The sequence below is a fragment of the Serinus canaria genome, chromosome 3 (assembly GCF_022539315.1).
Source record: "Serinus canaria isolate serCan28SL12 chromosome 3, serCan2020, whole genome shotgun sequence".
NCBI classification, from domain to species: domain Eukaryota; kingdom Metazoa; phylum Chordata; class Aves; order Passeriformes; family Fringillidae; genus Serinus; species Serinus canaria.
In genome coordinates, this window is record NC_066316.1 from 37,744,803 (window position 1) to 37,758,988 (window position 14,186).

The window sequence follows — 14,186 nt, forward strand, 5'->3', positions numbered from 1 at the left end:
TTAATTAATTTATTTTTAACCAGTAATGTATATTGGATATCATATATAATCTCTAAGATTGTCTTCCTATTGAACGGAGACTTTTATGATCATGGCTGCACATGTAAATATGTATATTCATGTGTGTTCATAGTGTTCCTTCTGAATAGCTTCTAAATTCATAGGTTGACTTAAACATTATGTAATACAAACGAGGAATTCTTCCAGACATTTTCAAGTCAGATGCCATGATATTTGAAGGTGAGATGAGGGAAAGATATTCTCTGCCACCGAGTAATGTTTTACATAACTGGGCTCTATTTTATCTGGTTTTTCAATTAGTTGAATGCAAAAAGCATTGAAGGACAAATAGAAAACACAGGAAGTCAAGTTAACATTTTTTATGTCTGCCCAGTCAGTTATAATGATGATAAATTGTCCTTATATATCTTGTTGAGGAGATTTTTATTTTTAAAAACGATTTTATTTATTCTATAAACAGACTAAGAAAATAAAAATAAATATTTTGGCTTGATAGTAGAACAATAGACAATGAGCCCAATTCAGTAGAATGCTATAGTAATATATCAAACAAAGAAAAGAGTAGGACAAAGCCTTTTCCACAAAGGTAGCAAATGAGAAAACAAGCTGTGAAATAAAACCTGACAAAAATGCCATAAATCAGGACACCTTGATATCTCAACATACCAGAAAGAGTCTGACCTTATTAATATGGAGATAAGGCAGCACAGGAACGGCAAACAGTGGGGAGCATTGCTGCTGGTAGAAGAGGTATCTGGTAATTCCAGTGAGAGGAGAAAAGTTAATCAGGGTACAGTAGTTTTCACTCTGTTGCTGCAGGAACCTGGATGCAGCTCTCTCTAAAAAAATAATCTCTTTGATCCTTCAGAACTAGATCCTGCTGATGCTGATTTTTTTGTTCTCCCCACAAGATACCTATTATCTTCTGCAGGTTCTGAAACCTGGTGTCCATGTTGTGCAGCTTTTGTCTGCACTGTATAAGGGCAGAAACATGTAAGGTGGCAGAGCAGAGTGGGGACTTGTTAGCTGGAGTGAGACAATGACAGCGATGAATTATTTTTTGCTGTTTGGTGCAAGAGGGAAAGGGGAAAAGATGACTATAGCTGAGATAGTGAAAAAAGAAACCATCCAGGAACAATTTACTTTGCCCAGGTAACTTGATTCTCTTACCTTTATCTCCTCCACCCATAATGGTGTGTGTCAACTCCACTAGGCATAGAAAAAATACTTCTACAACAATGAGGACAGATCTGGAACAGATATCACACAGAAAGAGAATATGGGAGAGGGAAGTAGAAGATGGAGGTCTTAAATGCCTGCTGCTGTTTGTTTCTTGTCTTTATTTCTCTTGGTGCTCTTTTTTGTTTGCTTGCTTGGTATATATTTGTGTGCTTATATATATATGTATATATGTGTACTTATAAATTTATTGTATTTTTAAATATTCAAATATTTGTTCATTTCTTGTGATTCAGGGAAGCTGAAGTCAATATGGCTGTCCCATCTTTACTCGTAATATTACATAACACTCAGCCAGTAAAGAAAATTTCAGTCAAGTGAAGTTACTTAAAATACAACATGAACACTGTCATTTAATTCAAATACAGAATTCTGTAAGATAAAAACCATGGTACCTAAATTACCTCTTGAGTCTTTCACAGGAAAGAAAGCATAGATCAGATACACTTAATCACTATAATTAACTAGTTTACCTTTATATCTCTGATTAGCTGCAGATCATAAGCCTCTGTTTTCCTTTATATCTCTTTACAGTAGAATATATATATATTCCTATTGTGTATGTCACATTGGTTGTGCTCTTTGTGACAATGGAATTAACTTCTTGGCCAGATGGCAAATCTATTAGTTCAACATGTACTTGCAGTGTAGTTAAAAATTCAGAATGAGCTAAAATTAAATGCTTCCCATATGAGATAATTTCTTTTCCTGAACTGGTGTTAATTTATAACAGAGTTAATAGAACTTTTTCTTTAAGTGTATCTTGTCAGAATGAGTGAAAGCAAACTTTTAAAAAAATAATTTGAAATATTCTCAATGTGCTGTTTACATTTTATGGAAGAGAAACTGGTAATTTGTGAATTATGTAACAAAATTCATTATTACGTTCAGGTTCAGTTGCACCACCTGCCTTTGACTGTAGAATTATTGCTTTATAGGAACATAATGTGATAATGCTGTAATTGATGGTAGATAGATTCTTAGCCTGTTCCAATCACAGGATTAAATGCTAAAATCTCATTGAAAAGCTTTAATGTAATGTATTTTGCCTTATTAATTTGGATAAGAAGACACATGCTCCAGGTAGAGTGATGAATTTGTAATTCTACAGAAATGCACTTGAGCTCAAATTTGTGTCTTACAGCCTCCCTGATGGAGTCTATGTGCCAGTAGCCACAACTTTTTACTTTCAGTCTTTTTTTTTTTTTGTCTTGTCTCATTTTGAAAGCATCTTAGCAAAACAAAGCTGTGTGCATGAAGCTTGAGCAGGCTGTACATATGATCATTTAATGAGCCAAAAAGGACATATGCAAGCACTGTGAATAAAATTTCTTCATTGCTTTAAAATTTTACTTAGTTTCTCTTAAAGCTTTATTAGTAGCACTATTATATAAAACACTTTCTTGAAAGAAAGTGACTAGTAGTTGAAGCTGTGCTGTCACCATCTTGCATTACTTGAGTACATTACTAGAATTTTCTTCTGCAGCTACTGATCATACAAAAGTAAGTTATAGTTAACTTTGAACATAACTGAGGCATTGCCTTTTGTAAATTAGAGTATTGTAATGTAATGTAATTGTGATGTAAATTAGTGTAAAACAGTGAATTCATCTGTGTAGAGTCTGGTCTGCCTTCATGCTGCTACTTCGCACTGGCTACTTCTAATTTCTCTTTGTGATTTAGAGACATTTATGTTGGGCGTTCATGGTCATTATTACATGTCCATTTGTGTGTGTAAATATACATATTTAAGAATATAGATATATACACAGACACACACACACAAATTAGTACCTGTTCTGGAATAAGAATCTACATTACAAATGCTCTCTGATTTCAGGAAACATGGCAACATGTGGGTAAGACACACAGAGATGTTTTGGTGCTTTTTGGCTGCCTCAGTGATATGGAGTGATCTGTCACAGACATGCTTCCACTGATATTGTTAGGTTTACTGCATTTTCTTTCCTTAGCACATAAAAACTTCTTTATAGTGTACTCAGAAAATAGCTGCCCAAGATTTTGCTGATCCCCTTTGTCAGGGAGTCTGAAACTCTTTGATGTTGCAATGGTAACTTCCATGGTTTGCCAGAACACACTCTGTCCTGTCCTCTGTTCTCAAATGCTTCCTGTCCTGTATTCAGCCTGATAAAATATACTGAATATCTGGATGTTACCATCTAAACAGGTTGGCTCTATGCTGGAATGTGCCTTAATAGCATGACAGGGTTATTGTTAAAATTTAGAACATTTTTAGCTGTTATAACAGCTATGTTCTAAATGTTCAAAACATTTATAGCTCCTTTAGGAGCCTCCCCTGAAAAGCTTAAGCTGTCTTAGTTATTGCAGTCCTGCCTAGTTTGGTGCAGAATTATGCTGCCAGAACAATATGTATTAGACTGATCCAGAGGAATTGGGATGAAATCCCAGTGATCTGGAATCATTGTAGCTAATGGACACTTCTGTGTTCTAGTTCACTTTTGTATTCAAAAGTGACCAGATGAAAATAAAAGCTGAAATAAAACCTGAAATAAAGCATGACTTCAAGTACTTCAAATGTGGGATGTCCTCCCTTTCCTGGTGAGATATTTAAAATTAGTCTGAATTATCTAAGAGGAAAAGTTTTGAGCATGTTTAACCAGCAACTAAGAAAAAAATTACAATTTCCATCTTCTTTTTAACTTAGAATGTTCCATTTAACTTTCGTAGAAATATAATAAATCTTTAGATTAAAAGTCGAGCATGTACAATAAACAATTAATTCCACAAGAGATTTAAGAAATTCTTGAGTCAGGGTTAGTACAAAAATGTGATTTTGATGAATGCAAGTATGGAAAAGAGAGTATTACTGTAGACTATTTTTTTCCCGCCTGTTGATTTCAAAAACAAGAGAATTTGTGGCTAGGAACAGATGCAATATGGCAAGTTACTACAACTGCTTATTTTGTGTCCATGGAAGATTCTGATTTTTTATAGATTCTGATGTTTCTGTCTAATTTTTCATTAGGAGTTAAGACTGTCAACATCAAAATTAAACTAGGTGTTGAGAGAAGTAGGCCTATAGTTCAGAGTAGGGCTTTCTAACTGCGTGGTTTGCATGCTGTAGACTCCAGAAAGATACATAAAGGGTGTAAAATTTGAAAGAGCATTTTCTGCTAGAAATTTGACTTCTACACTCTAGGCCAGTCGTTTTATCATCTAGTATATACCCCCCTGCCAGCTGTCCTCTGATGATTATAATTGATTGTAAATGGACTGTTCTGCAATATATTAATGATTTGCATCTTCATGTAGTTATTAATTCCATTCTTAAAATACTGCCTTATGGGATCCAGCTCTTGATGGGAACTAATAGACCAAATGTTTGTTTGCTCAGTTATTAGTTGCTGGGTTTCATCTGATTTTTGAAGAGTTCAGTTTTTAATTTTATTTGTGAAATAAAGTTGTACATAGAAAGTCTATCTGTACATAAAAGATGTAATATATTAAAGTACTGTACGTGGAACACAATTTTTTGGTGCCTTTTTTCTTTGGTTTTGTCCTAGTGAAGTAATGGCTGTAATGCTAGCTGTGGTAGGAGTCCTTACTTAGAGGGTCCAGGTTTAAAGATGCACAGAGGGATATTGGAATATAGAAGTCTTACTCACACTATTTTTTCATACTAATGAAGTATTAATAATCTTCTGAATTGGCTGTTCAGGCCAGGTTCATATTGTTCAATACCTTATTTCTTTTTCTCTTTTCAGGAGACAATAGATTTGAGTTGAGTGTTATTTTTAGGGTAGACAATGGCCTTTTTTTGACGTTGCCAAATTATAATACTGTCGTACATTATGCTGAAGGCTGAGTCGATATATCATGATGAGAAGTCAGGGCCCAATTTCGGGAAAATGGCACATGAGCACTTAAATGTACTCAGGCTTTTCACCCCTTCTCTTATGCCAGTTTTGGTTGACAAATTGCATCAGAGGTTAGTTGGTTATGTGCTGGAAACCTTTTTTTTCTTACAGATGTCACATTCAGAATGTTAATATCTTTCTGCAGTATAGAACCCTGTGTGAAGGAGGTCCAGATAAGTAACCTCTAAAGCCTTGGATTTCTTCCAAAGTAGTTTATTGGTTTTCTATTTATAGCCTTGTGCCTGGCCATGTGTTATGTGCCTGAGCTGTTGGATCAAAGGTTTGTTCAGAGAGCAGCGAAGCCAAGGCAGCTGCTTCACTGTGTGTGTGCTCAGGGCCCACAGCCCCCACCCAGGGCAGGGATTCCTCCCACCCCTGTTCCACAAGGCTGCTTTCTGCTGAGCCCTGGGTGTGAGGGAAAGCAAAGCTTTGGACTGTGTTTCCCTTGGTAGAGGCACTTAATTGTGTCTTTCTCAGACAAGAAATCTTGCATTTGGATCTTCTAAAATTTTTGAGATAATTGTATTAATCTTTCTATATAAATCAAATACAAATTAAAAAGAAGCTGGGCAGACAGGGAGACTACTGGACAGTGTGTCTTTTTGTTTGCTTGGAAAACACATCAAAGGATGTGTTCTTTGGAGAATTTGTTAGTGATTCTCTTGTTTCACTGGGTAACTATGGGACTAAATATTTACTGTTGATTTTGCTTTAAACTGTCTGCATTCAGTCTTGAAAGGTAAAAAAATATGCCAACTTGAAGTAGAGGCTAAGGATTATTTTTTCCTTGCATGCAGTTCAGGCATGATAGCAGGATGTAGAGATCTAAGTCAACACAGTGTGCCATGATTTAACATGACCAGGTTGTTCTCTGCTGTAACTCTTGATACCTTGTGTGGAAAAATGGAACTATTTAAGAATGTAGGAAATAAATTCTGCAGCTCAGACTCATGGTGTGTCTAGTCCTGTACTGCGTGCCTACCATGTGCCTACCATGTTTCCCATCATCTCTAGCAGAGGGCACATCCCAGCCTGTTTTCTCTAGCATCTGATGAGGCTGTATTTTTGAAGGCTTTGTCTAGTCTCTTTTTAAACCTCCTGCTGCTGTTTGCTTTTGCGGCCTCCTGTGGCAAATTCCAGATGCTGAATATCATCTTCATAAAAAATACTTTATCTTTTTGAAACTTAACTCCTGAGGTTTCAATAAACATCCACTGTTTCTGGAATTGTAGTACTTGGTAATAATAATTCTGCCATCACTATACCTGATGTTCTAAGTATAGATAGTGTACCCCTTGGTCATATTTCTTCTTCTTTCCAAACTATGGACTCCTACCCTTTTTTGGTGTGTCTTCCTAAAACATCTCTTCTAGCCTGTTAATAGTTGTGGTTATTCTTTTTCCGAGTGGTTTCTCGGAAAAAGAATAACCACAACTATTAACACAACCACAAAAGTGCAACTGCTTGGTCCTACCTGCTTGTAGCTCTTTTCCTTTATTGAAATTTATCCTGTTTTTTTTTTTTTTTACATACTCTCTAAAGAGTTAAGAACATTTTTAAATTTTAACCTGGTCTTCAATTTGTACTGCTTTGGTTTTGATTGAAACTTAATAAGAACTTTTCATTTCTGTTCCAGAATTTTGATTGTTAAGGGAGACATGAGCAAAACCAGTTAAAAGCAGAATCCTCTGGATCCATTCAAAATGCAGAATCCATTCTAAAATGTCCTCCCATTTTTTCAACCAGCTTTACACCTTTCCTGTGATAATCTGGACATAGTTGCTGTCGTTTGTAAGAAAGTTTTTAATAAAGGTGAAAGTATACATTATTTTCAGCTTCTCCAGCAGGACAATAGGGCTTGTGACTAGGAAAGATAGAAATCAGACTTGGTCAATGTGACTTTTGCATGACAAAGCTTCTTACCTTCTAGATATCTACATATTTTGTAGAGACTGAAGCTAGAATACCTAGCTCATTGTTTCCCGGCCTCTACTGTCTGATCACCATTTTTTCTTGAATACGGCTAACACTTTTACTTTTTTCAGGCTTCTGATACTTCACTCAGGCTTGTGAGTTCTCAGGGGTGAGTCCTAAAAGTTCTCTGTTAGTTTCAGCCTCTACCTTAAATATCCAAGGATGAAACTAACTAGGTTCAGCCAATTTAAAATTACTTACCTTAGCTATCTGTTCCTTTTAAAGAGGGTTTTAAGTGTTGATTGGCATTAATCATACCAGCTGGGAGATTCAAGGCTGCAGTGAAGATTATTAGTGTAGGCAGATTCCAGATAAGGGGAAATAGTATTTATAGTAATGTTTTTCTCTAATAAACACACATGACCAAGGGTAATCAGAAATGATTGCTAATTCTTCAAGTCCAGTTCCTTGCTATCTTTGGCAGGTGTATTGCAGCACCCTATAGAAACTGACTCACAAACAGCTCTTTAAGGGCTGTTGAGCAGTTACGTGTTTCAGACCAGGGCTTTTGTTGTGACTTTTGTGTCCACGTGTGTTGCAGGAAAGAGCAGACTAATGAAATGATCAAAGATGTGAAAGCCTGCCTCTTAGAGCCTGAATTAGTGTGGAGTGTAAGTATTGCCTTCTTCAGTCTGTAAGTAGGTATGAAAAAATGAAGCGCAAGTTCAAAGCCATGACATGTTTTGTTATGTAGTCAGTTTTAATAATGCAGCATTACAATTTCATGGCTCTTTTTTGGGGAGAAGACATTCTGGTACTGCATTGGAGGAAGAATAAATTCCTGTCTAAAATCTCAGTCTCAAAGAAATGCCTGTTGTTTGTGACGAAACTGAAAGCTTCAGCTGTTCATAACAGCTTTTGAGCCATGAGAGTGCAGTAAAGATGGAAGCCTTTTTCTTGCTCTTATTCTCACTTCTGCATGGGTATCACAGGCTCTGATAAGCTTAATTGACATAGCCTATCCTTTATCTTAATAACAAACAAGCAGGTCCTTCCCAGATTAATCTTTAGTCTGAATAGTACTGTGCTGAATAACCATTGTGCAGCTTTTGGCTTTTCTTCTCACTCTCTTCCTAGAGGTATAACACCATGAAAATATTCCCATGCTTTGTTTTAGTAATGCAGTGTTTTGGTGGATTTATTTTAACTTACACATTGTTTAAGCTAGTTGAACCAGGTGAAAGAAACACATTTTACTCACAGTATTTTTGATAGTCTTTGTTCCTGCAGGAGTTTCCTTCCCAATCTTCCTTAAGCCCTGAACAAATCTTTCTCTCATGCAACAGAATTTCTGGGCTTGCTCATCAGCACAGTCAAACTTGTAGGGGGTCTGGCCCAGGGCCTCTTAGCATCTATAGCAGCCTTTAAATACGTAAAAGAGAAAATGAAATGCTCTGTTCACTGTTTTCCATGAGTACAGGATGGAAAAAAAGAGTTGTTGCAGCATAAGAGATTTAAGTTTGGCATCAGTCAAGTGCTTGGAAATGGGATGGGGTTGCCTGAAAAGACTACAGGATCTCTTTCAACTCTGGATTTTTGAGGACAGGCTAAACAAATATCTGTTGGAATTAATATTTGTACAAATTAACTATGCATATGGACAGACAGATTGCATAAGTTTTAGAAGGTTTGTTTGATGCAAGTAGCTGAGTTTTATTCTTTCTTTTCTAGTATAAATATGAATTTTAATGCAAACATTTTCCAAACATTAATTTATAATGTATTATATAGATTTAAAAGCAATGAAAAACCTGCCACTCAGCAGTAATAAGTTCAACATGATCTGTGAAACATTTTAAAATCTTCTTTACTCTCTTTAATTTTTTTTCTAACTGGTTTTTACTTGACCCTTCAGACCTGTGGCTGAAAATGCAGAGTTAGGAGAATCACAAACTTGGAATTTTTGCTTTATTTTATTTACTATTTTGTGCTGTCCTTGGTTCAAAGAAAAACTACTGTAGTCACAGGGGGGTTTTTGAATGTTGATTTAAAAGGTTCCCTATGCTATTTGTAACCATACTGTTAAGCTGGTGCTTAGGAAAAAGATAATTAATCCATTATAGTTGTCAAAGAAAACTGCATAATATAGAGGATCTGTGAAATAAGAGCAGTAAAATAGGTTTGTGTGGTTCTGTTTTTATTTTAGTGCTGGTAGGATAGCAGTGTTCTTACTAATGGTACTAAGCTCGTGCTGCTCACAGTGAGCAGTACTCACAAACTGCAGAGCTTGACAAGCTGTATCTATGAAAGAACAGGGGTTTAAACTTCATACAGTTTTCAGCTGCAACACACAAGTCAGGAAACCTTGAATATGTTCCCCAAAATTATGTGGAATGGAAATTAGTGTTAGATTAGGAGGATCCATTCAGAATTATTTTGACCTCCTAGAAACTGCTGCCATAAGATTTCCTGGTATTTAACTTTAAGCATCTGTTGCAGCTGCCCTTTTTCCCCCACACTCCGTCCTCCCTGTGATACCATATTATTTTTGGTACTCTGTAGATTTTATATTGATTTGGCCTTCAAGCTTTAAGCAGTCTGAGAGGTTTCCAGAGGTGTGTTATGACTTCCTACACTGTGGCCACCTTTCAGTGAAGCATTGCCTGCTATCTCCATGACTACTGGCCCAGCCTCGAAGGCTGATGCAGTCCCTGCTGATCCAGTGATCCCACTACTCTCTGTGGTAGTGGTGCAGCTTGCATGGCAGCGTGACAAGAAGATGGGAGTTACTCCCTGGAGCAATAGCGCAAAGTCTTTCACACCATGTGGCAGCTAGGATGCTTGTGCTACAAATTTATCCAGAGTAACTCAAAATTAGTCCCAGTGTGTAGAATGTAGCAGTTAGCCTGATTTGGGAGGAAAAAGAGCCCTATGGTTGTGAGCTCTGCTGGGTCACATCCCCTGCTCCTAGAGACTAGAAAATGAGCCCAGGCTCTTTTTGGTTTGCTGGTTTTGGGAGTAGCTTTGCTGCCTTGCTGCCATGGTGATACATTCAGCACATGGAGGAACCTGCATTAAAGCATTTCTGCGAGTACACTTGCAGTACTGCAAAAAAAACTGTGTGAGACAATGGTCATCCTAACAGCAGTCTGAAGGGTCCTGATGAAGAAATGGCATACAGCAGTGTTCCAGACCTGAATACCTACTTTTCTTTGGCACTTATTAGTTTTTATTGCTAGTAGTATGAGGCAATGAGAGTGTCGAACAATTTTCTCCTAAGTCCCACTGTGCAGCCTTAGTTCTGGACACCCAGGTGCAGTAGTTTGCAACTCTTTTCAAGTGTTGTCATGATTCTACCTAGCAACAGGAAAAAAAAACTTTCCAAATTTATTTATTTCCTGAGTTGGCTTTGTTATGGCTGAAGAACATTTTCTCATGCTGCATTCTGGTAAGATTTTAGTTAATATAATAGAAATACAGATTTAAACATATATTTGAAATGTATAAAAGTGTCTAATATGCATTATATTTAAAATATGCTTATAAAATGAACCACACATTTGGTGTTACTGTTAAAGGCTACATTTGTCACTAAATTTTGGATGAGTTTTTCCTGTTTGTCTGAAGAAGTTGTTTGCTGTGTTTTGTATTTTCATGGACTGAAATAAAATGTTTATATCTGATTTATTCTGAAATGAAACATGAGCATGTTTCTCCTGAGAAGTGCACTAGCTGGAAAGTATTGGAATTTTTTTTTTATTAAAAAAAAAAGTTAGACCTTTTCTTTAGGTGTGTGGGAAAATGTTCTTATTACTCTGAAACTTATTGCCTCTTAAACAAAATATCAGGAACAATGGAAATACTGTGAAATTGGTTATCAGCTGCAAGCGTGATGTTGTTTCCTTTCTCTTACATTTTTCATGCTTTCCCACTTTCCCATTCCTTTATGAGGCCTTTTTCTCCATGTGACATTTTAATTATGGAGCAATAATGAAAATTAAGAAAGTTACTATTGCAACAGAAGTTAGAAATTGATGTTTTTATATTTAGGTGTGATCTTGTTTAAATTTACTTCAGTAGGAAACTGTACAGTATATTTGTTTGAACATTTGGTTTCAGAATAGAATATACTTTATGCAGCTGTGTGAACTGCATGTCAAGAGACTGTCTTTAGGAGGTTTCACATTTATCTAGGGCACTCTGATTTATTGCTGCAAGATTTCATATGACAGTGATAAGCCTTGTTTTAATATTTAATCTGAGATTTGGAAGGCATTGCCTATCATACTGTGCAACAGTTTCCCATTGTTTCCTTGAATCCCATTTATAATCTGTTCATTTTATTATCTGTGTTCATTATATTATAGATATTGTGGGGCAAGGACTTCCCAAAGTGTCTGAGTGGCTGTGACAGTCATAGTGATAATGTCAGTGTCAGGTACTTTTTGACTTTTTGTAGCAATGTTAAAAAAAATACTTTGCTCCTCAGTCTTCTTGCAATGACATGTTTTATTTCAATCAAACACAACAAAACTTTTAAGTGCCATCCCAAGTGTGTACTTTACCTGTGAGCTGCAATCAGAAAATACTTAGTTAATGTAGGAGTCATTATTTTAATGCATAATGCTTTCCTTGTGGTACAAACAGAAAGCAGTTTAAATTATGAATATTATTTGTGACATGAATTATTAAACAGCGTCTGAGAGATTTAAAATACATCTCAAGGTGATACATGAAGGACAGTTTTGAGACTGTTTTCATCTTGAGGTGTGTTTTATGTTGACAGCTCTTGCAGTAAGGTCTTCAAAGAAATTTAGATCTTATGTAGAAGTTTCAGAGTCTCAAGTCGTTGACTAGAATGTGCTCATGGCATTAAAACTTTTTTAATCTTAATCTCTTTCAGTCCCAGCAAAGATGCATTGTGATCTTTGCACTGGTATGCTGCTTTGCAATTCTGGTTGCACTGATATTTTCGGCAGTGGATATTATGGGAGAAGATGAGGATGGACTCTCAGAAAAGAACTGTCAAAATAACTGTCGGTAAGAGGTAACAAACAAAACTTCTCTTTTGGGGTGGAAAGGAACATATGTGTGTTACATAAGGGCATGAAGTAATTGCCATGGTCCTGTGGTGTTATTGGGAAGAGCAGCTAACAGAGGAAGAAAATGGTTTCTCATTTTGAATTTCTGGCTTTGGAGGTTAGTTTAACAAAATTAAAGCACGCTTTTTGAAGTTATTTTTGGTGGTGTGTTTTGAGCAAGACTCTTGTGTTAGATCAATTATTTTGTAAGCCTGAGCCAAAGTCCATTAAGTTTCAGTAATTGGGTTCTGAAGTGGATCACATAGTTCCCAATTCTTTCATGTCTATTTCTCATCAAGACCTCTTCTTTCTTTCTTTCTCCAGAAAGGTCATCGATGCCTTTTGACCTAAGATTGCTGTCCCTTCTGTGTAGGGGGAGCTTTTATAATTCCTGTTTAATGCATTCCTGTAATAGACACAGTGGCTTACCTATGAACTGTAAAGAAAATTAGTGATATGATCAAAAAGATGTGTGTTGACAGTGTTGAATTAAGATTTGCCTCAGACACCTGCCATGGCTATGTATATCTTTTAACGTTTGGTTCTGTTAGTTTTAAGTAGGTGATTAGTTTTTTGGGCCTTTCATTTCCTGACTGTGAATCTCATTTTGCTGCACCTCACTATCAGCTTCCTCCATTAATCGGTTCATTAGTGATGACCAGTGCTTTTCTTGGGTTATCTTCTGGGCCTCTTCTGTCCACCAAGCTGATGTAAAAACCATTTGTAGGCTTCATTCCCAGTTGTATTTTTTTGGGGGTTTTATAAAAACTTTTAATCTTATACAGAGCACCCTCTCTGATCCACTGTGCAAAAAAACCATCGTTAAATAACTTCACAGAAATCCATTCTAATATTTTAATGGAATTGCTGGAGTGTGAGGGGCCTCTGGGCATCCTGCAGTCCATGACCCCACTCAAAACAGTCAGCTCCAGCGGGTTGTTTAGGCATGTGCACAGTCATGCTCTGTGCAGCTCCAAGGATGGACCCCACAGCCTTTCTGGACAACCTGTTCCACTGTTTGTGCAGAACCTACGTGACAATGGCTGGGTAAACTTTGGGTAGGAGCTAACTGACATTTGCATTTTAGAATAATTGAATGAAAGGTTAGTGTTTCTTTGAGCTTTTCATCCTTATTTTTGTTTTTCTTTGTTCATTTTGTGTGAAGACTTTTTTGGGACAGTACCTTTTTATGCTGCACCTGTTACGTTGCAGACAGCACTAATTCAGAATCCAGAAAATTTTGTAATGTCTTTTCAATTATAATGGGTTTTTTTTAATATTGTTTGCATGCTGCTTAAGAAACAAAAAATAAACCAAAAAAAAAACAAACTAAGAGGATTCTTTAAATCTGTATCTCCTTCCAAACAGAATATACTTGCAGCATCAGGTAGCTTTGTCCTGAAACCAACTGTCCATCTGGCACTTTTTGCCATAATTGTTTTTAGGCTTGGTTTTCTTCGCTTCATTGTACTCCTACAAGTCTGGGCAGGCTTTTGATATCTTCTCTGAATTTTCTAGAGTTCAGCCAGCTTTCCTTTCCCCATCAAAATCTTAAGTGTCTTTTACTGTGAGGTGTTGCCTTCCAAAATTTTTGAAGATACTGCATGTGTCACCTCTACACCCACTGTCTCCATGTGTGAATCTATGACAGAACTAGGTCTGATGAGGGGAAAGTCTTTTTGCTCATTGGCTTCAGTGTGCTGCACACAACTTCAACACAGTCAGAAACTACTGCACCATGTTTCCTCTTAGTTGTATCAACTAATGGTTCCCATTCTGTTCTGGTTAGCTGTGTGTGCCTAGCCAAGGAAGGACTTCACCTTCTTCACTTTTTATTCTTCAAAGGGGTAAAAAATCAGAGTGTAGGTGATACATAGCACTAAGAAAAATGTGGATATTATTTTTTTTTCCTGGTGATAGACTGATTTCTTCTGTCTGTTTGTAAGGGTTACAGCAATCTGCCTTTCCAAAGAATAAATACCTTTGCTTAGTGTTCTGTTGGTTCACATGTGTTGTTCTTGTCCCATCCTGG

At 36.6% G+C, this 14,186-nt stretch overlaps 1 protein-coding gene across 1 annotated transcript in view; it reads left to right on the forward strand.

The window, feature by feature from the left end:
• PLD5 (phospholipase D family member 5) overlaps positions 1 to 14,186 on the forward strand; it is a 130,395-nt gene that overhangs the window by 21,575 nt on the left and 94,634 nt on the right. The window contains exon 2 of the mRNA XM_018916349.3: positions 11,977 to 12,113. Coding sequence (XP_018771894.2) covers positions 11,977 to 12,113 — 137 coding nt within the window. The remainder of the gene's footprint in view (positions 1 to 11,976; positions 12,114 to 14,186) is intronic.